General features: G+C 42.4%; 1 protein-coding gene across 6 annotated transcripts in view; it reads right to left on the reverse strand.

Moving 5' to 3' along the window:
• Positions 1-2864: 2864 nt before the first annotated feature.
• FAM227A (family with sequence similarity 227 member A) overlaps positions 2865-24273 on the reverse strand; it is a 52386-nt gene continuing 30977 nt past the window's right edge. For 3 of the 6 annotated variants that reach the window (XM_059887162.1, XM_059887160.1, XM_059887159.1), the window contains 6 exons: positions 19766-19835; positions 17120-17214; positions 12641-14111; positions 11704-11860; positions 7888-8028; positions 2865-4289 (listed from right to left, as the gene is read on the reverse strand). In XM_059887162.1, the coding sequence (XP_059743145.1) occupies positions 13593-14111; positions 17120-17214; positions 19766-19835 (684 nt within the window). In that variant the 3' untranslated portion in view covers positions 2865-4289; positions 7888-8028; positions 11704-11860; positions 12641-13592. Of the gene's footprint in view, positions 4290-7887; positions 8029-11703; positions 11861-12640; positions 14112-17119; positions 17215-19765; positions 20009-24273 lie in introns of those variants that run through there. The other 3 variants (XM_059887163.1, XM_059887161.1, XM_059887164.1) reach the window with 3 other exon arrangements.

Consider the following 24273-nt stretch of genomic DNA (forward strand, 5'->3'; position numbering starts at 1 on the left):
CTATTTGTTTTTAAAGACAGGGCTTCCCTGATGATTCAGGTGGTAAAGAATTTGCCTACAGTGCAGGATACCCAGGTTCCATCCCTGGATCAGGAAGATTCCCTGGAGAAGGGAATGGCTACCCACTCCAATATTCTTGCCTGGAGAATTCCATGGACAGAGGAATTTGGTGGGTTACAGTTGGTCTGAGCAACTAACAGTAACTAAATATAAAATATATCCTCAATTCATAATCAATTCAAACTCAGGACCATAGGATTTTAACTTCTTCTAGCTTAACATCTGATTTTCCTTACTTCCATGCTGTAGGAAGGACAGAATGGGGGTATTACACAATTACTCATTTGCTTTATTCCATATTATAGCTAGTGCTTCTTGAATGTTCCCTTTGGTGCTTATCCCCGCCTCCCCCCCCCACCCTTTATAAAGGGTGTGAAGAATTCTTCACCACAATTTTCCCTTCTAATATTTACAAAGAGTAGAGACAGATCTTTTCATCTTGAACTGCCAAGAGGCCTATGGTTATGAGTCCTCAGTAACTTCTGGAAGGGGTCCGAGCAGGCATGATCTGGGACCCAAGCTGTGCAAAGGATTATCCTGAAAGACATGTCCTGGCTTCCATGTTCAACATGTCCTGTTTCAGAAGAGTATACCTTTTAACAGTAATGATAATAACAAACAACAATAGCTGGTAGCAATTATCAAGTGAAACATGCTAAGCCAGGAACTTTGCATAAATTATCTCATTTAACCAACACAACACTACCTTCCTAGGCAGACATTCCCTTTCTGCATTCAAGAAAACATGTTCAGAAAAGTCAAGTCACAAAAGCTACTAGGCCTAAGGTCATAAATCTACCATGACGCAAAACAAGGATACAAAGTTCTGAATTTTCTGGGTCCAAACCTTGAGCTCTTCCCTTTTACCCTTCTTCCATTCCTTTACCTGGGTACTACTTTCCAAGGGGGTCCCCTAGAATCACACTCAAGTTCAAGTGAAGATGTTATCTAAGGGAGACACCATCTGTTCCAAGAATGTACTTAATTGCTTCTTGGTTCAGGCAGTCATTTGCTTGTTTTTTTTCCCCTCTTGGCTGGGTTGGGCAGACTGTTCTAACACAGACCAGGTTACTCCCTTGTGCCCTGAGACCCATATGATAAAGGCCGAGCCCCTCAAGCCAACTGCAGGTCCTTCTACACATTGGCCCCTGTACTTCAGGGCCTCAGTGAAGTCTCTCTGGGCTTGGTTTTTCTTGGATTCCACACAGATCTCTGGCACAACTTTAATGCATGTATTGGTTTACACATCTTCCCTCTCTTGCAGGTCAGGCACGATGTCTTTACTCATCTCTGTATCAACAGGACCCGGTGTGTGCAAACATGGCGTAAGATAGATACCTAGTGAACGCTCCCTAAACCTCTTTTCAAGCCCCAGTGTCCTCCTAAGAGAAATGGAGATACCAACACCCACCTAGGGGCGAAGAGGGGAAAGGGGTTAAATCTGAGATAATGTCTGAAAAGGACTTAGAGTACTCAGCACTTAGTAAGTACTTAAGAAATGATGTCTCCTATGATTACTATTTGGAGAAGGCAATGGCACCCCACTCCAGTACTTTTGCCTGGAAAGTCCCATGGACGGAGGAGCCTGGTAGGCTGAAGTCCATGGAGTCGCTAAGAGTCAGATACGACTGAGCGACTTCACTTTCACTTTTCACTTTCATGCACTGGAGAAGGAAATGGCAACCCACTCCAGTGTTCTTGCCTGGAGAATCTGAGGGACGGGAGAGCCTGGTGGGCTGCTGTCTATGGGGTCGCACAGAGTCGGATACAACTGAAGCAACTTAGCAGCGGTAGCAGCAGCCTGATTACTATTATATGATACATATAATACATACCTATATATACTCCATAGTGTTATTATTAATAAACAAGTGAATGAAAGAATTAGTAAGCAAATACATGAATGAATGAGGTCACTTTATGCCAATTTAAATTCTGACTTTGGCTCAGGTAGGAATGGACTTTAACATTCTTTGTCCTATGGAGGGGAATGACTAAATGTATTATTTTATTATTTTTTGTTTTCTTGTTTCTATTTTAGAGTAAATCCAACAGCATGTGAAGACTTCATCCAAAAAGTTCTTTTGATTCTGAGACAAGGATTCATGCAGGTGAGATGGAAAGTGAGAGGATAAAGACTATTTCATTTTTCTGCATTGGATTTGACTTCTTGATCACCTTTCTGTGGGTGAACCATAAAGACACAAAGAGAAGTAGGTTAAAAAACCAATGTGATCAAGAGAATGAAGAAAGGAATTCGCATCACTATATAAACAGCCTGGAAATGAACCACCTAGAGTGAAGTAGATCAGAAGGCTGGGAAATGGAGGTGAAACTGATAGGTTATGTAAAGTGTCTGAATGTACTGGGAGAATTTGGAGATAGACTGTGATAAGTATACTAAAAAAGGAAAAAAAGAAAACAAGTAGATTGACAAAGAGACTTAGTTCCAGTGACAGCAAAGAGTTTGGCAAGAAATAAAAACAATCAAAGTATATTCTGTAGCTCATGGTAATGGTGTTGATGGTATAATAATACTGATTAAGGAACCAGCCAAAAATCACAACAGAAACACATTGGCAGGATGGGAGAGGGAAAGTGTGTCCATGTGTGAGTCTAGTCCTCACCTTTCATTGTGAGAATTCAATAGATAATGCCTAACACTGGAAAATCAAGAGCACCAGGGTATTTAAACATATGGAGGAAAACAAAAAACAAAACAATCCGTTAAGAAAGTGGAAAGTGTTGCTGTGGAATAGGCAAGGGGGTCTGGAAAAGTGCAATTTTTGTAACAAGCTGTTAGCTGAGTTCTCATAAATGTTTTATTAAGAGAGATATAAGATCAAGAAAGCTTGGAGCTGCTGCTGCTGCTAAGTTGCTTCAGTCGTGTCTGACTCTGTGAGACCCCATAGACAGCAGCCCACCAGGCTCCCCCGTCCCTGGGATTCTCCAGGCAAGAACACTGGAATGGATTGCCATTTCCTTCTCCAGTGCATGAAAGTGAAAAGTGAAAGTGAAGTCGCTCAGTCATGTCCGACTCCTAGCAACCCCATGGACCACAGCCTACCAGGCTCCTCCGTCCATAGGACTTTCCAGACAAGAGTACTGGAGTGGGGTGCCATTGCCTTCTCCAAAAGCTCGGAGAATACTGATCAAAAAGATAGCCAGGGTTTCACGTAGAGGTGGATGTTTGTGGAAGACTTTGCAAATCCCCTGAAGTACATACATAATTCCATCATGTAGCCCACCATCTGCCACCAGAACTTGAAAAGTCCAAATATGGCCATGTGGTTCCCTGTTTAATATGGTTCATGGATTCCCACCACTTAGAGACTAAAGTGGTTTTGCTTAGAAAATTCCTTCATGGTTTGTCCAGGAATCTTCTCCAGGCTCATCTCTCCTAGAGCCCCTCACATACTTCCTTGACCTCCTGCCATGTTACTTGCTGCGTCTGAGTCTTTGCCTCTGCTGCTCCCGAGTGGGTCGGGAAGATCCCCTGGAGAAGGGAATGGCAACCTAGTCCAGTATCTTGCCTGGAAAATCCTATGGACAGTGGAGCCTGGAGGGCTGCAGTTCACGGGGTCACAAAGAATTAAGACATGACTTAGCAACTGAACACGCACGTACATGTTTGTCTTGTGTTTAGCTCTATGCTTGGCACAGAGTAAACAGTAAGCTGGTAAAGAAAGTGGAAGTGTTAGTTGCTCAGCTGTCTCTTTGCGACCCCATGAACTGTAGCCCTCCAGGCTCCTCTGTCCATGGAATTCTCTGGGCAAGAATACTGGAGTGCTTCGCCATTCCTTTCTCCAAGGGATCTTCCTGACCCAGGGATAGAACCCAGGTCTCCCTCATTGCAGGTGGATTCTTTACCGTCTGAGCCACCACTTAATATTGTTAGCTATATAAGTAAAATAATGGGTAAAAGAGTAAATGCATGAGTAAATGTAGTGATCTAAGGAAAAATCTCCCCACTCCTGCTATTCACTCAACGTAGGAAAAACTGTAGTGGAATCTTTCCCCGATCCTGGGAATATTTATTTCCATTTCTCAGTCTTTGGCCACAAGTTTCTTTTTCTCCTGTTTTTGTTCTCCTACTAGCAGGAATGTCAGAAATTTTGTAGGAGCTTCCAAGTTCCTACAGGGACGAGACTTCATCAGTGCTTGATGGTGAGAAGGAAGAGTCAGTCAAATTCTGTTTCCATTCTCCATCCCTCTCTTCCTTTTCCTTCCTGTGGGGGAAACAAAAAAGACATTAACAAAAATTGGCTCAAAACTTCAGTGTGATCTCTTCAAAGGTTTCACTAGAATCTTGATAAGTATTGACAGAAAAAGTTTACAAATCAGCCAAAACACTGGCAATAGCAAATAACTGAAGCAGAGTGCTGAACACATGGCAATGACTCCCTCATTCATCTTCTAAGTATTGACTGAGGATCTGTTGGATGCTAGGCCCTGGAGGGAAAAAAAAGGTCATCTAGGGCAGTATTCCGGACCTCAAGGACAAATCTCAATCTGTGGACAAGCAAATCTGTGACTAGAATATACTATGTTCTGTGGTATGTGATCAGGAAAGCACAGGACAATACCCTGAGTGGGTAAATCAGGGAAGACTTCCTGGAGGTGATGTCTGAGCTGAGTTTTAAGGGTTACTGAGGGGTTAGCTAGATTAAGAAGTAAGGGTGAAAAGCTGTAAACTGAAAGGGTGGGGGAGGGATAGAATGGGAGTTTGGGATTAGCAGATATAAACTATTACACATAAAATGAATAAATGACAAAGTCCTACTGTATAGCACAGGGGACTATATTCAATATCCTGAGATAAACTATAGTGGAAAGAATATAAAAAGAATTTATTTTGATGTATAACTGAATCACTTTTCTGTACAGTAGAAATTAACACAACATTGTAAATCAACTATACTTCAATTTTAAAAAAGAAGTTATTGAAAGATAGTCTTGTCTGAGGGAATAACAATAACATTGGTGAATTAGATTAGTTGGCTTTTTGTATTTCGGAGAATCTAATCCGGATATCAGAAAGAATGCTAATGAGTCATCATTGAATTTACAGGATTCCGTGGCTCAAACAGGTGGGCCTCAAGCTAAACTATTATTTTTTAAATGTGAAGGAAGGAAGGAAAATTTCCTTCCCGGTTTGAAGGAAAATTTCAACTAGAAGGTTGAAAGTTTCCCTTCATTAAATTTCTCAAATCATTATGCTTTGGTTTCTTTACCTCTGAAGTGGAGAGTATAACACATCTGTCTGTGGTAGAGATGGTTATTTAACAACTCATCATCCACTCTCCCTTTTCACTTGAGCAATGGAGCCAGTTTTTGTTTAAGATGGTAATGTGCCCAGATTTAAAAAACAAACAAACAACCCATTTCCCAGTCTCCTTTGAAGCCAACATCACCATGTGACTAATATCTGGCCCTTGAAATAAATCGGTAATGTTATATGATATTTCCAAGGAGGTTGTTAAAAAGGGAGAAGTTAAAAGAAATTGACTACACATGGGCGTGAGGGATCTTTCTAGGGTGATGAAAAAGTTCTAAAGCTAAATTGCAGTAATTGTTGCAAATCTCTGTGAATTTACTAAAATCACTGAATTGCACTGGCAAAGTAGGCAAATGTTATGCTAAGTTGTTCCTCATTAATATTATAAAATCATAATCATTTTTATTTTAATAAAAGAACATGCTAAATATTTTTAAACAATATTTATTAAAAATAAAGAAATTGCTGTAGCCATACATTCACGTTCTAGCAAAAATGAGATGGAAGTGGAAATGTTGTTTGGGACTTCTGGAAATGCTCCTTAAAAGAGAATGTGGCTATAGATTAAAAGTAAATGAATGGAGAAAAATACACCATGCTAATACTGATCAGAAGAGAGCAAGGGTAACTATACTAATTTCAGACAGAGCAGATTCAAAGGCAAAAAAAGTTATCAGGGATAAAGAAGGACATTATATAATGATAAAGCAGTCAATTCTCCAAGAAGACATAACAATTCTTAATGTGTATGCTCCTAACAAAGCAGCATCGAGCTACACAAGGGAAAAACTGCTTGAAAACAAGGACAAATAGGTGACTCCACTATCATAGTCAGAGACTTCAACACTCCTCTAATCGGAAATGGACAGATCCAACAGGCAGATAATCGGTAAGGACATACTTGAGCTCAACAATACCAATAATCAACTGGATGTAACTGACATCTGTAGGCTACATCACCCCCAAACAGCAGATTATACAGTCTCTGAAAGCTCACATGTAACATTCACCAAGACAGACCAAATTCTGGGCCCAAAAAATGTACCTAAACAAATCTGAAAAAAAGATAAATCACATTATGCCTGCTCTCAGATCAAGATGGAATCAAACTGGAAATCAATAGCAGAGAGAGAGAGCTGGAAAATCCCCAAATAGTTGGAGATTAAACAACATGCTTCTAAACAACACATAGGTCAAAGAAAACTCAAGAGAAATTGCTACATAACTCATCAAATCCTCCCGGGTTAGGACACACAGTTTCGAGGGCAGGAGCCTACTGTGTCCCCACCTCACCTGGCAAAACAATAAGTCTCTTCTTTTCTACTTCATCCAAAACTCTGTCTCTGAGGTTCGATTCGGCACTGTTCAGAGACTGAGCTTTTGGCATCACCATCAGAAACTTTTATGAGGCTTACTTAGTTTATGGAGGCTGGGAGAGGGTGTCTCTCTTTCTTTCAGGTCGTACACTATAAAGACATAGGCTTGGGGCTGTTCTTGGCGCTCTTTCTTTCAAGGGCAGCTCAGTTCAGTCACTCAGTTGTGTCTCACTCTTTGTGACCCGATGAACCGCAGCACGCCAGGCCTCCCTGTCCATCACCAACTCCTGGTATTTACCCAAACCCATGTCCATTGAGTCGGTGATGCCATCCAACCATCTCATCCTCTGTCGTCCCCTTCTCCTCCTGCCCTCAATCTTTCCCAGCATCAGGGTCTTTTGTTTCAAGGGCAGAGGTAGCTTGAAAAGCAAGCCAGCACACAGGAACAGAGGGTCATAAAAGAAAGGGAGACGACTCCCCTGGTGATCCAGTGGACAAGAATCTGCCTGCCAATATACGTGACACCTGTTGGATCTCTGGTCCAGGAAGATCTCACATGCCTCAGGGCAACTAAGCCCAAGAGCCAAGAGCCACGACTATCACAAGTACTGAGCCGCCCAACTCCTGCTCTCTAGAGCCTGCAAGCACCGCAACTAATGAATCCCATGTGCCCTAGAGCCCACGCTGTGCAACAAAAGAAGCCACCACAGTGAGAAGCCCTTGCACTGCAATGAAGAGTAGCCCCTGCTCACTGCAGCTAGAGAAAGCCCACGTGCAGCAACAAAGACCCAGTAAAGCCTACGTAAATAAATTTAAAAAAATTTTTTAAGAAACAAAGAAAAGGAAAGAATCTGAAAAAATCTTTGAGCCCTCAGGTCTATCGTACCTACAGCCAGTCTGTCTGTGGCCTTTCCAGTTACAAAAACCATGAGATTTTCCTTCCACTCAAGCGGGTTTGAGTTGGTTTTGTGGCACTTGCAACCTAAGAGCTCTGACTCAAACAGTTCATAAAGTACAAGTATTTGGCATAGAGGAAGTACAAGGTCATTGGTAGCCCTTACAGTTACCCCTAATAATAATAAAAATAAAGTGAGAATTGAGTGATTAACATATAAAAGTGAGTGGACTTTTATAATATAAAAATATTATATATATATATTTTTCTTTCCATGTATTAAGAATTCCTACAATGTTCACATTTCTACTTTGCCTATGGTCTTTGTTCAAACAAACCTCAAAATAAACTCAGTCTCCCTCTGATATCTTCTTCTAGATTTCTTTTCAGGAGTGTCCTCAAGGAAGGTTGAAGCCTGGATGAACATGTGGTTTGCCTTTTTTTTGTCTTTCGCTCTTTGATCAATATTCTTCACCTCCCTGTGGGGAAATCACAAAGACACATGGAAAAAGACTAAAGAGTCAGCATTATCTTTTTACTCTTTACTCTATCTTCACATGAAAAAGTGTCAGATATTTACAAATTCATTCATTACATCTGTCAAGAGCAACTGACTGAAGCAGAATGTTGGCCACACAACAGCAACTCAGTCACCAAGCTCCTGCTCTGTGCTGGGAGTCATACAGCCCTGTGGGGTACAGAGAAATAAGACATTGTCCCTTACTCAGCGGAATGTACTCAAATTAGGAAGACAGGTGAGGAAAACCAACCATCTGAGAGAAAGCTGAAGCATGAACTTTAGGCAAGCGGAATTCAGTTTGGGGTTCTGCCGTTTGCTGTGTGTCCTTGAGCAAGTTACTTAACCTCTCCTCGCTAGTGTACTCATCTCAACATGGTAATAATAGAACCGAGTATAATGTTGAGGATAAATTGAGTTACCATAGGTCCAGCGATTAGCACAGGGCCTGGTAGTAATATACAGGAAGTGCTCAGTAAATGTCAGTTTCTGCTGCTGCTGTTATGATAGGAGAAGGTTCTCAGTGGAATTGGGAAGTACACCAGCTGACCTTTGAAAGGTGAATAGACCTCTATTCAATGAAGAAACAAGTTATGGACATTCAAGGTAGTCAAAATAGCAATAAAAATATATTCAAATGAATTAAGATGTATCATATACTTCTCTGCTGCTATGGAATAGATGTAAAAAGACTGGTAGTAAGAAACAACTGTTGACCTTGGCCTGAACCGGTGATTATTCCAACGTCTTTCCCCAAGTCAAGATAAAAAAATCATGTTGACACAACATTCTCACTTTTGGCATCCTCTTTTCCTAACCTTCTGAAGCCAGCTTCTGCTTGCAGTGGAGAGACAAAGAAGCAGCAAACTGCTCTTGTCTTTGTTGTGATGACATTTTCTAACAGGAAAACTTGGACATAAATCCTTGATAGTATTTTCTACCAGAGAAAGGAAATGGCAACCCACTCCACTATTCTTGCCTGGAAGAGTCCATGGACAGAGAAGCCTGGTGAGCTACAGTCCATGGGGTCACAGAGTCAGACATGACTGAACAACTGAGCAGTATTTCCTATATTGTCATTTCTTGGGATTTTGAAGCCTATACATGTCTTGTTGTTGAGTTGCTAAGTCATGTCCAACAATTTTTCGATCCCACAGACTGTAGTGTGTCAGACTCCTCTGTCCATGGGACTTCCCAAGCAAGAATACTGGAGTGGGTTGCCATTTTCTTCTCCAATACCTGTCTTAGGTGCCTATTTTCCACTAGTAAGAGCATCTTTAGTTTGTATGACAGGGTCATATGTCGAAACATTTCATAAAATTCTGCAAAGGGTGTTTTGAATTGCAGGTGCTTGGCCCCCATACAAGTTTAAGGATCATGGCTCTGACTCACAAGGAAACTAAGTTCTGCAGCAGCAATTGATCCTGCTCTTTCATTGCAGCTCCAACTGCATGTGCTAACTAGGTTCTTCCTCCACCTAGAGCAGAGATCCCTGCAAGATAGTTCCTGGATTGCCTTTTCTAAGGAACACTGCTCTAGGCCTCCCCAGTAGCAAACTCTCCAACTCCAAGACCTGGTGCTGCTTTGGATCCTGCAGTTTTCAGGGAATGAGGTCACATGTATTACCTCTAAGAGCCGTCATTTGCTGAGCACTTCCTGTGAGCCAGGTACCAACCTAGACACCTCCTTTAACCCACACAACTACTCTGTTAGTAGTGTCCTTGTTTTACAGATGGGATATCCAAGACTCACATGGGCTAAATGATGGACCTAATTCATAGAAAGGGTGAGACAGAGCTGTACCTGCAGCTTCTGTCCACCTTCAATGCCAGTGCTCCAAACGGATATGCTACATTACAGATGCTGTGCTTAGTCACTCCGTCATGTACAACTCTACAACCCCGTGGACTGCAGCCCGCCAGGCTCCTCTGTCCTTGGGAATTCTCCAGGCGAGAATACTAGAGTGGGTTGCCATGCCCTCCCTCCAGGGGATCTTCCCAACCCAGGGATCAAACCCAGGTCTCCCACATTGCAGGCAGATTCTTTACTGACTGAGCCACAAGGGAGGCACATTAGGGGAACAAGTGGTAACTGACATCCCTGAAGAGTCCTAACCCACCTACAACTAATATTCCACGTGGGCATTTGTCATCTTCCATTACTGTTATGGAATAACAATAAAGACTGTTCATGGAGAAGGAAATGGCAACCCACTCCAGTATTCTTGCCTGGAGAATCCCAGGACAGCGGAGCCTGGTGGGCTGCTGTCTATGGGGTCACACAGAGTTGGACACGATTGAAGCGACTTAGCAGCTGCAGCAGCATATATATATATATATAAAAGTATACAAATACTTATACAGAAGGAGAAAAAGGCATCAGAGGATGAGATGGCTGGATGGAATCACTGATGCAATGTACATGAACTTGGGCAAACTTCGCCTGGCATGTTCCATGGGGTCACAAAGAGTCAGACATGATTGGGTGACTGAACAACGACAACACACAAATAACATTGATATATATAATGTTCACTTAAAGTGTCCATTTATGTATTAAATGTGGGGAATTGCTATTTCACTCATAATTTTAAATTTTGTTATAATTCACAAGGAGGAAAATTATGAGCGTGATAGTGATTCTATATATTGATTGCCTATAGGCACACTTTCAATGAACTATATATAGTTTTATAGTACTTTTTTTAACCTTTGTTATTTGTTTTATTATATTAATGGAAATGTAATTTTTATCTGTTGAATCTAATAAACATTGCAATTTGTGTTTTGTAAAAAAAAAAAAAAAGACTGTTCAAAAATTTAAACATATATAAAGAAAGTTGTATAATTAACATCATTTACCCATTATCTTGGTTCAAAAGTTATCAATATGAAGTCAGTCTTGATTCATCTATTATCTCCTTTGCTTCCCTGTCCCCATGCCAAATGGTTTAATTTAAGGCAAATCCTAGACACTGTGTCATTTCAGCCATAAATATTTCATGATATATCTCTTTAGGACAAACTCTTTAAAAAATAACTACAAAATTATTATAATATCTTTAAGAAAGAACACTCTAATAAAAGAAATTTCTTAATATCACTTAAAACCAGGTCAATGTTCAAATTTCCCCAGTTATCTCATAATTGAGATAATGATCTCAACTGGTTGATTTAAGTCAGGATCCAATGTTTTGATTAATATATCTCTCCAGTGTCTTCTAAACAACAACAGCTCCTCCTCCCTCCTCTTCTATTTTCCTTGCTTTTTATGTGCTGAAGAAACCAGTTTATTTGTGCTATAGAATTTCCTATTTCAGATTCACCAACTGCACCCCTGGAGATACCGACATATGTGCCCAGGAAAAAAGACTGGATGGATTTATAGGAAAATACTGGCAATGTGAGTGTGTACCTATAGGTGTTTTTCCAGGTTCTTTGTTTTCATTGTGCACAAATGTTTTTGTAGTCAGAAAAAAAATAACTTGTAAAAAAAAAGACCTGGTCTCTGTTACTGTGGAATTTACATTCTGAACGCACGGGTTACAGGGCTGGACCCCAGTTACAAATTAGTGTGACATGCTGCAATAGACAAATGCTGAAACCACGCCGCTTTCCCTTGAAGGCCCCTTAAATACCTGAGGAAGTTGTCCTGCAGCTCCTTCAGGTACTCGTCAAAATAATTCCACTCACTCCAGTGTAGCCAGTTCAGCTGGTGAAAGTTTTCCCTCCGCTTCTTCATGTTGCTCAGTGTCAGGTTGATGACCTCAGCATAGGTCAGGGTGGACTCAGTGGCTTTCATGTCAAGGAAAACCCCATACCATCAGTTGGTATTGACTCAGCTTTGTTGGTGGGATATGTCCAGGGCATGGGGAGCAGGGAGGGGAGATGCCCAAGTGGGAAAACTGACCTGCTTCTAGAAACCTGAGCAGGAAACCCTCCATGGCCTTGATCGTGGCCTGCTTGGGAAAGAAAAAGCCTAACCTCTCCATGGCTCGGCCACTCTCCCATCTTTAATAAAGTCCTTCTCCCCTCCTGCTGATGGAAGGGCTGTGTGCTATGCTCAGTCGGTAAGCTGTGTCTGATCCTTTGCAACCCCATGGACTGTAGCCCGCCGGGCTCCTCTGTCCATGGGATTTCCCAGGCAAGAATACTGGAGCAGGTTGCCATTTCCTTCTCCAGGGGATCTTCCTGATCCAGGGATTGAACCCACATCTCTTGCATCTCATGCATAAGCAGGCAGATTTATTTTTTACCACTGCATCACGTAGGAAGCTCCTGGAAGGCCTAGAAGTGCTTGTTTTAGACTATCATCTAAAATTCTTACTCTATTATCAAAGTGGTGAATAGAAAGGGATTCCAACTTTCCTTTCCTTTCAGGGTCAATTCTGATTCCCTATCTCATGTTTGTATTAATATGTTGAAAATTTCTCTCTACCTTCCCCTCCCTTCCACCCTTTCTGAACTGGTCAGAATCTCAGTTTCACTCATCATGAGCTGTGGGACATCAGACAATGTATGTCACCCTCTGTGCCTCCATTGCCATATCTATAAAATAGGGATAATAATACCTACCTCAGAGAAGGCAATGGCACCCCACTCCAGTACTCCTGCCTGGAAAACCCCATGAATGGAGGAGCCTGGTGGGCTGCAGTCCATGGGGTCGCTAAGAGTCGGACACGACTGATCGAGTTCACTTTCACTTTTCACTTTCATGCATTGGAGAAGGAAATGGTGTTCTTGCCTGGTGAATCCCAGGGACGGTGGAGCCTGGTGGGCTGCCATCTATGGGGTCACACAGAGTCGGACACGACTGAAGCGACTTAGCAGCAGCAGCAGCAGGTACTGTTAATGATAATAATGATGGTTACTACTTTTTTTAGTACCAGCTCTATGCCATTTAATCCTGGTCACAACACTATTGATTTGGTGTGACTATCCTCATTTTAGGAATGAGTTGATAAAGATACTGAGCTTAGAGTTGAAGGTGTGCACATGAGATCTTGAAGCCAGTGGGCTACTGAACTGGGACTCAAATCCAGGGCTGGGTATCCCCAACCCAGGCTCCTTCTACTACACTACACTGTCCTTACAGCGCAATGAGGTGATATAAGGGAAAGCATTTTATAAATAACAAAGTACTATGCTGACAGGTAACATTCGTTCAATCGCTTGTTACCTGCCAGGCGCTGTACCTGTTCTCTACATTACAACCCTATGAGGCAGGTACTGTTATCCCCATTTTATAGGTGAAAAAATGAGGCTCAGAGAGAAGCTGGAACTTGTCTAAGATCACTCAGCTGGTAAGCAGTTGAGTTGGTTCCTGAATCCGGGTCTATTTGATCCTATGTTCTGACCCTCTATGGAAACTGCTAAGACTCAGACGCCAACACATATCACACCCGTTTTCTTAAGATCTGGGTTTTGACCATATCTTTAGGATAAATGTCAATGGGGCCAGGAATTTGCTAATGGGTCTTGAGGAGGGAGGTGTGTGTGTGAGGAGGATGCTAGAAGAAACACACACTTACACACCAAAATTCCTGATCAATATATACTGTGGGGTCAGTGAGCATCTGGGAGGCATTAGTAAATTGCAAAGTATGTTAGAGTCGCTAAGTAGCCCATTCTTTATGGTAGATAGGAAAAGATTTTGCACACAGGGAAATCTGACTTGCCCAGGGTCCCACACAGCATGAGGCAGGTTTTGAATTAAAATGAGCAAGATTCTGACCCATAGGCATGTATCAATGGTCACCCTTGATCGGTTCCTACTGTGTGTCAGGTGCTGTGCTAAGGGTTGGATGTGTCTCTCTTCACCCTTGCTTCTGGGAAGGGGAAGCAGGGATCTGGAGTGATGTGTGTCTAACCCACGGTGGAAAGGATATGAGATGGTCTTGGTTCTTTCTCTCCGGACCATCAACACATCTTGGCCATGCTGCTGCAGGGTGGAGTAGTTCAGGAGGAAGTACACAATCAGAGGGCTCTTCCCATAAATGTTGAAGAGGTTTGGAGTCAGCGGAGGGCTTTTGCAGGCAGGGTAAGACTGAGTAGGAAAGAGAGAGGAGTACAATAAAGGAAACTGCCATTTTTACAGTATATATTAAGAAATGTAAAAGTACTCATATCTTTTATCTAGGAACTCATTTTAGGATGCTATCCTAAGGAAAATTACCCACAAGCAAAAAAGACTTACGCACTACGATGTTTACTGCAGTGATAATTACTACAGCAGAAGACTGGAATAATCTAAATGTTCAAGGAGATGTTGATATCTCTACCCAAAGGCATAGTATGCCACTATTAAAATGTTTACTAAGAGTTGGTACTAAAATATTGTTTCAGATGCAATAGTAATTTTAAAAATCAAGATACAAAATTAGGTAGATAATATTATGTATATTGTATGAAATGAATATAATTATATGAAATAAATCAAACAAAAAAAGATAGATGAGAGACTAGAAGCCTAGTTCCTAAAATGTCAGCAACTCACTCAGCAAATATATACTGGGTGACTACTATACATACTGATCTAGACACTGGCATATCAGCCAATAAGACGACACATTCCAGCCCTAAAGGGCTTGTATTATAGCTGAGAGGAAAACAATAAACTAATCAATAAGTAAGAGAGTGCATGATACTATGGAATAATAAGGGCTTCAGGTAAGAGTCAAGCAGAGCAAGGCGTGTGGGTGGTGGTATGGGAGCCTGGGGAGGAGAGAAATCTTTTCCATGGGGTGGTCAGGAAGGACTGCCTCGAGGAGGAGCGATCCTGGCAGACTCTGAACAATGGAAGGAAGATCTGCGCAGTGTTCCAGGCAAAGGGGACATCAAATGCAAGAGAACCCCAAGACAGACAGGAGCTCAGTGTGGCTTAGGGATGGAAAACAGGCCCACGTGGCTCAAAAGAGAACAAATGATGAAGCTGAAGAAGCAGTGGGGTCTCCAGGCCACTGAAAGGAGTTAGGATTTTCCAAGTGTGACTGAAGCCACTGGGAAGGTTTTGAGCTGGGTTACAACATGATCTGATGAATTTTTTTCTAAAGATCCCTTTAACTGATGTGTGGAGAAATGACTGCAGTGGGTGAGCATGGAGGCAAGAAGAGCACTTAGGAGGCCTCGACAGTGGTTCGGTTAGTGCTGGGGCCGGGGCTGGGTAGTTGGGAGAGAGGTGAGAAGTGATTATACTGTATCATGTAATTTGTGATTATACCGTAAAAGCAGAATTGGCAGGATTTATTAATGGAGTCAAAGTAGGTGTGAGAAAGAGGGGAGTCAAGGATGACTCTAAAGGGTTAGGTACCAGTTGCCCAGCTGGGAAAGTCTAGGAAAGAAAAGGCTGACAGAGTAGAACAATCAAGAGGCCTGTTTGGGATGTTCTGTGTTTGAGATGCTGAATAGAGATCAGGAAAGAGAACAGGCAGGGACTGACAGTGATTTGTTTTCTTTCCTTATATTCCTCTGCCTTTTCTCCAAAATGTCTGTAGTGATTGTGTACTACTTTTGTTATTTGTTTAAATACATTTTATTTTGAAGAAGTGGTTATAATTTAACCAGACAAAAATTCTGTCGTGAATAAACACTGTAGCAGCACCTAACCACATTATTCTCTAATCCTATTTACTTTGTTTTATTTTACTTTATTTTTTAATTAAAAACATATGTATTTATTTACTAAATATTTGGCTGCACCAGGTCTCAGTTGCGGCGTGTTCTTTTAGTTTAGTTGCAGCATACGGGATCTTTTTTAGCTGTCGCATGTGGGATCTTCAGTTGCAGCACGTGGAATCTAGTTCCCCAACCAGGGACCAGACCTGGGCCCCCTGCATTTGGCGGGTGGAGACTTAGCCCCTGGACCACCAGGGAAGTCCCTAATCCTATTCATTTTAATTGCTTAATGAGATTTCCTTTATCTATAGCAGGCTGTCTCCACCTTGGCACTTAGCCATTTGGGGCCAGATAATTCTTTGCTGTGGGAGACTGTCCTGGGCACTGTAGAATGCTGAGCGGCATCCTTGGTCTCCATGTAACAGATACTAGTAGTACTCTGCCCCCACCACCCCCAGGTGTGACAACCAGAAATGCCTCCAGACATGGCCAAATGTCTCCTGGGGGGCAAAACTGCCCCCAGTTGGGAATCACTACTCTTTAGCAAGATTCCACTGGGATCACAGAAACTTGGAGTCAGAAGGGAACTCATAGATCATTTAGTCCTATAATTCCTAAAGCCCCATCTCCCAGTGAGGGCCAGTCTGTGCCATTATGAAATAGCAACCCAGTATTCCAGTAATCTTGCCTGGAGAATTCCATGGACAGAGGAGCCTGGTGGGCCACAGTCCATAGGGTCACAAGCAACTTCACACACATGCACACTTGTTTGGCTATGCTGGGTCTTAGTTTCAGCATGCTCTGAGCATCAATTTCCTCACTAATAAACTAAAGAATAGCAGGAGTAATTGTTTCAAAGGATTGTGACAGTAAAATAAAATATGTTGTATGCACAGGTTTAGTATGGTGGTGGTGGTGGTTTAGTTGCTAAGTCGTGTCTGACTCCTGCGACCCCATGGACGGTAGCCTGCCAGGCACCTCTGTCCATGAGATTGTCTAAGCAAGAATACTGGAATGGGTTGCCATTTCCTTCTCCATAGGTTTGGTATAATGCCTGACGTACAGTAAGTATTTATTACGTGTTAATTATCATCACTACCTCAGATAAACCTCATAAGACCACCAGGACCTAGGAATTATTGTCCACGTTTTATAGAGTAGGAAACGGAGGCTCAGGGTTCTCTTTCCATTACACCCAGGCTCCTGAGTTTCAAGCAAATAATTTAAATCTGGAGAAATCCAGGCTAAATGCTCACTCAAACTTGTGCCCACTTCAGTCAATAATTATCTGCAGGAGATTTCCTTACTGTATTAACCGAGTCTACAATCAGAAACACCCCAGTTTTTACTCTGACATTTTCACAGACCTAAATTTTCTAGCCAGAACTCCTAGCACCTTTTAAGCCATCTCTACTATGAAACTTGCAATCACGTGCTCACCTGCTTAGGAACCATACTCTCAAGTTCTCTTGCTGCTGATATCCTCTTGACTTGTTTTGTGGGTCTCCTCAAAACCAGAGTCTGATAGGTATGCTCTGTCAGTACAATATTAACAAAAAATAATCAATAAAATTGTCAGCTATGATGAGAAAAGGAAACAAGAATTTAAATAACTGTGGATTTCTTATCAGACCATTGAGACCAGAGGCTGTGGAACAACATTGAAAAGTATAGAAAGAAAAGAACTGTCAACCCAGAATTCTATATCCAGAAAAAATATCCTTCAAAAATGAAGGTGAAATAAAGACATTATCAGAAGAAAGACAACCAAGAAAACGAATTGCCAGCAGGCCTATTTTAAACGGAGGATTTTTTTTGGTGGGGGGAGGGGCTGTAAGAAGGAAAATGATTCCAGAGGGAAACCTGGAACTTCAGAAATGAAGGAAAAGCAACAGAAACTGTAAATACCTGGTCATCTATCATAAGTACAATACATACAGTAAATTTGAATATAAATAATAAATATATGATATATATTGTGAACCTATCTGGTTGTATATAGTAAATATAATACTGTATTTTTCTCCTCTTACATTCTTTAAAATGTGTACGATGATCACTTTGGAATGTTGTATGGCAGTTTCTCAAAATGCTAAACATACGACCCAGCAATTCCACCCTTGGTATACATATATCCAAGAGAAATGAAAACATATATCTACACGAAAAACTTGCATATGAACGTTCACAGCAGCATTATTTATAATAGTTACAAAGTACAAATAACTCAAACAGAAAAAAATAAAATCACTATATCTAAAACAGTTGTGGAATGCTTAGTGTTCAGAAGAAACTCTGTAGCATTTTTCATATTAGAAAAAGGGGTTTCATTTCTACTCAGTTCAAAATATTTTCTAATTTCCTTTAATTCTTCCTCTTTGACTCATAGCTCTACATGAATTAAATATATATGTAGATTTGGGGGACTTGCAAAGTCTCCCACAAATATTTACCTCTATTTGGAACCCCCTCTATACCTCTCAATGAGTGGTCCTCAAGTTTGAGGGTATTTTTAATGGTTTTACTGAGATATAATTTACATACCTCTTTGTACCTCCCTTTATCCATCAAGAAAAAAGATTGCTTAACTTTTCAAATACTGATGACACGTGAAATAATCTAGAATGATACTTAAGAGTTTATGTTCTAACAGTTTTCTTAGGTTCTGTATTTGTCTATTTGGGATCTATTAATTACAGGGCCAAACTAATGACCAAAGTTGTTTACATCTCCCGCATGAACCAGAGGCCATATCTGAATCACCTTCTTTATCTAACTCTCACAGTTCAGTTCAGTTCAGTTGCTCAGTCGTGTCCGACTCTTTGTGATCCCATGGACTGCAGCATGCCAGGCTTCCCTGTCCATCACCAACTCCCAGAGCTTACTCAAATTCATGTCTATCGAGTCAGTGATGCCATCCAGCCATCTCATCCTCTGTCATCCCCTTCTCTTCATGCTTTCAATCTTTCCCAGCATCAGTGTCTTTTCCAATGAGTCAGTTCTTCGCATCAGATGGCCAAAGTATTGGAGTTTCAGCTTCAGCATCAATCCTTTCAATGAATATTCAAGACTGATTTCCTTTAGGATGGACTGGTTGGATCTCCTTGCAGTCCAAGGGACTCTCAAGAGTCTTCTCCAACACCACAGTTCAAAAGTGTCAATTCTTTGATGCTCAGTTTTCTTTATAGTCCAACTCTCACATCCATACATGACTACTGGAAAACCATAGCTTTGACTAGATGGACCTTTGTTGGCAAAGTAATGTCTCTGCTTTTTAATATGTTGTTTAGGTTGGTCATAGCTTTTCTTCCAAGGAGCAAGCATCTAACTCTCATACCAAGCCAATATTTCTCCTGACTTAAATCATCCTGGTCCAGGTGTCAGACAACTAGGGACAGCCTTTATGCCCTAAAGCCCACCAGAATTATTCAATATAGCCAATCCTATGCTGTTTACACTGTCATATCTGGCCTTTCCTAAGGAAATTCCAGTGGCTGTGGCCTATGCCTTCCCCTTACTCCCTTCTGCCTCCTGACAACACTGGAGCTTCCTCCTATAGCCCTGCATGGCAAGCTATGCCTCCCATTTCTAGAACTGAGAATATGAAGTTTTTTTTAATGGCACTGACGTATGTAGTCACTTAGTCACCTTTGTGTTGGGTTGGCCAAAAGGTTCATTTAGGTTTTTCTACACTATCTTACAGAAAAACCCAAATGAACTTTTTGGCCCACCCAATAAATTAACACCCAGGCACAAATAGGTTTCTAACTCAATAAATTCTGTTTTCTGATGGGGGAGAGGAGCAGTAATCACCTCTTAGGTTTCTTTTTCCAGTGCTGTCAATCTCTCTTCCCCACAGATATCAACACTGTGCTGAACTCATTATCACAAAAATGGAACTTAATTAGTGATAACCAAACTGAAAAGACAATTATGTCTTCTCTTAAGATGTTACCTACTTCCAAGACCCAAGGCTAGAACCATTAGTGTAAATGAGGACAGCAGATTAGGTTTTAAAAAAACAACAAGGAAGTAGGGTTTTGAAGATAATAACTAAATCATTAACCCTTCGGGCGGTTAATGTACCTTTTGGGCCATCCGCTGAATTTTTCTGGGCAGAACTGGCTCTCTCATTGCTTGAATTCATATCAGCAGACTCCAGGAGAGAGAAAATACACACAAAAATCACAGAAGAACAAATTTAGTAAAACTGGTAGTGAAAGGAATACAAAAAGTATACATGCAATTTCTTAGGTATCTTTCCTTGTTCTCAGCAAAGGCACGTAAGGGAGACCTTTCAGGCACAGCTCAACAACTCAGCCCTCCATCCTGGGAGCATGGGGAAAAGAGATGTAGAAAAACACGTGAGCTGGGGCCTGAGGCAGACTGGGGTTCTAGTCTCTGCCCTGTCAGAATGGCCTGTGATCTTGGGCAAGTCAATGAACGTCTTGATTGCCTCGGTTTCCTCACGGGGTTCTTAAGGGGATTAAGTCAGCTAACGAATGCAAAGTGCAGTTGTTGCTCATGGTTGAAGTGCTCTGCAGACATTGCATGGTTGTTCATGCAATCACTCACCACACCTCCTTCAGAAGATATTTCATTGAGCAACTACTAATGTGTCTGGCACTGAGCCAAACCTGAAACCTAGTCCCTGCTGAGAGGAGCTACAAGTCTAGCAGGGACGATAATAGGAAACCACAATTATGCTAAGGTAATTGGAAAATACCACTTATTTGTTACAGAGGTGATATAACTCAGCATTAGGTTTGCACATGAGTGACAGAGACTTGAAATGAATAGTGATTCAAACTAGGTGGCAATGTCTCTCCCATATAACAGTCTGAAGGTAGGCAATTCAGGGTTTATACATTATTTCTCCTGTGACAAATCTTAGGGACTCTGACTTCTTCCAGCTCTGTTCCACTTTTCCTAAGATAGGACCTTCATTCTTAGGGTCCAAGATGGCAACTAGAGCTCCAGTCATCACATTCACATTCCAAGCAGAATAGAGAAAAGGACAAAGAGATGAAGGAATCTTCCTTTTTTTCTAGGAAGACTCCCAGAAACTGCCACATGGCACATCTGTTTATATCTCATTAACTGGATCTTAGTCACATGGTTACACATGGATGGAAGGAAGGGAAGGAAATGTAACCTTTTCTTTACAGGTTCTCTCTTTTTAAAAAAATTATGTTATGTGCGTTATGTATTTGACTGCACCTGTTCTTAGTTGCAGCATGCGGGATCTTTAGTTCCTGCATGTGGGATCTAGTTTCCTGATCAGGGATCGAAACCCGGCTCCCCTGCATTAGGAATGCAGAGTTTTAGCCACTGGACCACCCGGGAAGTCTCTCTCTTTTCTACAGGGGGAAGAAACAACAAATATTGGGAAACAGCTGATAATCTGTCACAAGCAGTACCAGCAGAGTATTCTAGGAAGCCCCAGTGGGAATGCTTGATTCTGTCTGGGGCAGAGCTGGAGGGCTTCCAAGGAGAGAAGACATTTTCGTTCTGTCTTTAAAGATGAGTAGGAGTTTGGAGTCTTAAACAGATGGCCCACCAAGTGGCAGACAAACAGCCCTCCAGCCTCAACAATCATCACTTTGCTTTTACATAAATATGATATTTGAATGGGAAGAAGAAAGCTGAAAGGACTTCCCATCCACTATGCAGCTGGTTGTCCAACAGCAGCTGCGTTTTGCAGTGTCTAAGTGGTTACTCAGATTTGTCAGAGAAAAGACACTCCCAGAGCTCAGCGAAGCATCACACTCATTGATTTCAGGCTTCAGAGAGCTCTGTCATGGAGCGGAGAATATTCACAAGGAGATGGACTTGGTTGAAGTCATTGCTGCTGCTACGTCACTTCAGTTGTGTCTGACTCTGTGCAACCCCATAGACGGCAGCCCACCAGGCTCCCCCGTCCCTGGGATTCTCCAGGCAAGAACACTGCAGTGGGTTGCCACGAAGTCATTAGACCTTCACAATTGTTGGAGAGGCAGTAGGATGATGCAGAAAGAGCTCAGATTAACAGCTTTCTACGTCAGCTGAAGTTAGTTATGTGGCCTGGGGCAAGTTTTCACCAGTTTGAGTCTATTTCTCCTTTTGTTAGATAAAGATAATAATGACCTACCATGCAGGGATGCTGTAAATGCTAGGATAGAATACACACAAAGAAAATTTGCACATGGGGGACTCTCCAGATTATTTTCCCACCCACTCTCATGTGTTCTGATCAGCAACCCCCTCTCTGAGCATGTGAGGCATGTTGTTGGGATGGGGGAGTAAATTAAGACTCTTCTGGGACCCCCTTCCCACTGCAGCACAGTGGAGATGGGACCGTTCCGCCCTGTCACCCTGACACTCAGATTCTGTACACTGAAGGCTTAGCTGTGATGGAACAGAGCAGCAGGGAGACCAGCTTTTGAGCCACTGTTGACACTCAATCTGGGGATGCCCAGAAATGTCTGTGAGGGACGTGGGCTTGGCCGATCTGGAATCAGCAGGTACAGGAATGAGCGTCAGGAATTTGGGTCATTATTGTTAAATGACCCTTATGTACCTCTGCTCTGGAACTTGAGGAAATTCTGGTTAAAATGAGAAAACATTCTGACAGGACATGGCTAGACAACAATTTATGGGACTGCACCTCTCCATGGATTGAATCTTTAAGAATTAGTACGAATCATGGGCTTCCCTGGTGGTTCAGCGGTTGAGAATCTGCCTGCCAATGCAAGGGACATGGGTTCTATCCCTGGTCCAGGAAGAACCCACATGCTGCAGAGCAACTACACCCATGCGCCACAACTATTAAACCTGTGCTCTAGAGCCTGGGAGCCACAGCTACTGAAGCCCTTGAGCCCAGAGCCTGGGCTCCGCAACAAGAGGAGTCCCAGTTCGCAGCAATTAGAGAAAGCCTGTGAGCAACAAAAATCCAATGCAGCCAAAAATAAAATTAATTAAAATAATAAAATTAAGCCATGATGCCCATTTCACAAACAAGAACACAAAGGCTCAGATTTGCTCTAGAACTGATAAAGCTATCTACCTGATAGGTGGCCTCACCTAGACGAAAATTTAGCTCTTCTGAACCAAGCCTAGTATGTCTTCCCGCCTTGGCCTATGGCTCCACGGTGGTCACTCACTTGTAGTTTCCATATTTTGTCACAGGGTAGAAATTGTTTTTTTCTGTAACCCTGGCCTCTCCTTCAGTCTAGCCTAGTATGTTTCACTACCTATGTGACATCTCCACTTGAACCTCTCACAGGCATCTTATTAACAACTTCAAAACTGAACTCTTGATACTCTCCTACCCGAGACCCTACACTTTGCATCTCACAAACCCCACACACCGTTCAGCTGCTTAAGCCACACACTGGGACACATCCTTGACTCCTCCCTTTCCTTCTTATCCACCCCACTCCCAAAGCCGTCCATTAGCACGTCCTGAAAGATCAAAATCCCCAAAACACACTCTAGGCCTCTGCTTCTTGCCTCCTGCTGTCACTGCCTCTTCCTTGAAAGTGAAAGTCGCTCAGTTGTGTCCAACTCTTTGCGACCCCATGGACTAGTCCATGGACTTCTCCAGGCCAGAATACTGGAGTGGGTAGCCTTTCCCGTCTCCAGGGGATCTTCCCAACCCAGGGATCGAACCCAAGTCTCCCGCATTGCAGGCAGATTCTTTACCAGCAGAGCCACAAGGGAAGCCCTTAGACAACTACAAAAGCCTCCTAACTGGTGTCCTGTCTCCTCCCTTCACTATATTCTCCATCTTCAGAAGACAGTATAATCTTTTAAAAGTAGAAATCAGATGTCGCTCCCCTATTTCAGCGCATTCCTGTAGCACTGAAACCATATCCATACACCGTACTGTGGCTGAGCCAACACTGCAGGATATAGCCCCTGCCACTTTTCCCGGATCAATTTCTGCCCCTCTTCCATATTCACACTGGGCTACAGGATCACTGGCCTTCTCCCTGTTCCCTGAATATATCAACTCCCCACTTTTGCTTCAGGGCCTTTGCACATGCTGTTCTCATTTCCTGGAAGGTTCTTTCATTCACTTTTCTAACGGCTAGCTCCTTCTCGTCCTTTGTTTCTCAACTCAAATGGCACATCCTGGACGAGTCATTTGTCACACGTTCTTGATGTACTCCATGAGCTTCCCTGGTGGCTCAGACTGTAAAGAATCTGCCTCAATGAGGGAGACCTGGGTTTGATCCCTGGGTTGGGATGATCTCCTGGAGAAGGGAATGCAACCCACTCCAGTATTCTTGCCTGAGAATTCCATGGACAGAGGAGCCTGGCGGGCTACTGCCCATGGGGTCACAAAGAGTTAACTGGACAGAACTGAGTCACTAACACTTTCATGTTTTTTTCTCCATGTACATAAGACCCAGGCCCCAAAGTGAGTGAAAGACTTGAGCTACTCTCCCAGCTTCTTCTGTGGCTGAGCGCAGACATTTTACCTAGGCTCTTGCCCTCAGATGCAATGCACCTGCCTGAGACTTTAAGCTGGAAATGGGCAACGTGAGGAAGTGAGGAACCAAGCAGACTTTAGCTTCTGGAAAGACTCTAACAGGAGCAACTGGCTTTTC

Source organism: Bos taurus, chromosome 5 (genome assembly GCF_002263795.3).
Source record: "Bos taurus isolate L1 Dominette 01449 registration number 42190680 breed Hereford chromosome 5, ARS-UCD2.0, whole genome shotgun sequence".
NCBI classification, from domain to species: domain Eukaryota; kingdom Metazoa; phylum Chordata; class Mammalia; order Artiodactyla; family Bovidae; genus Bos; species Bos taurus.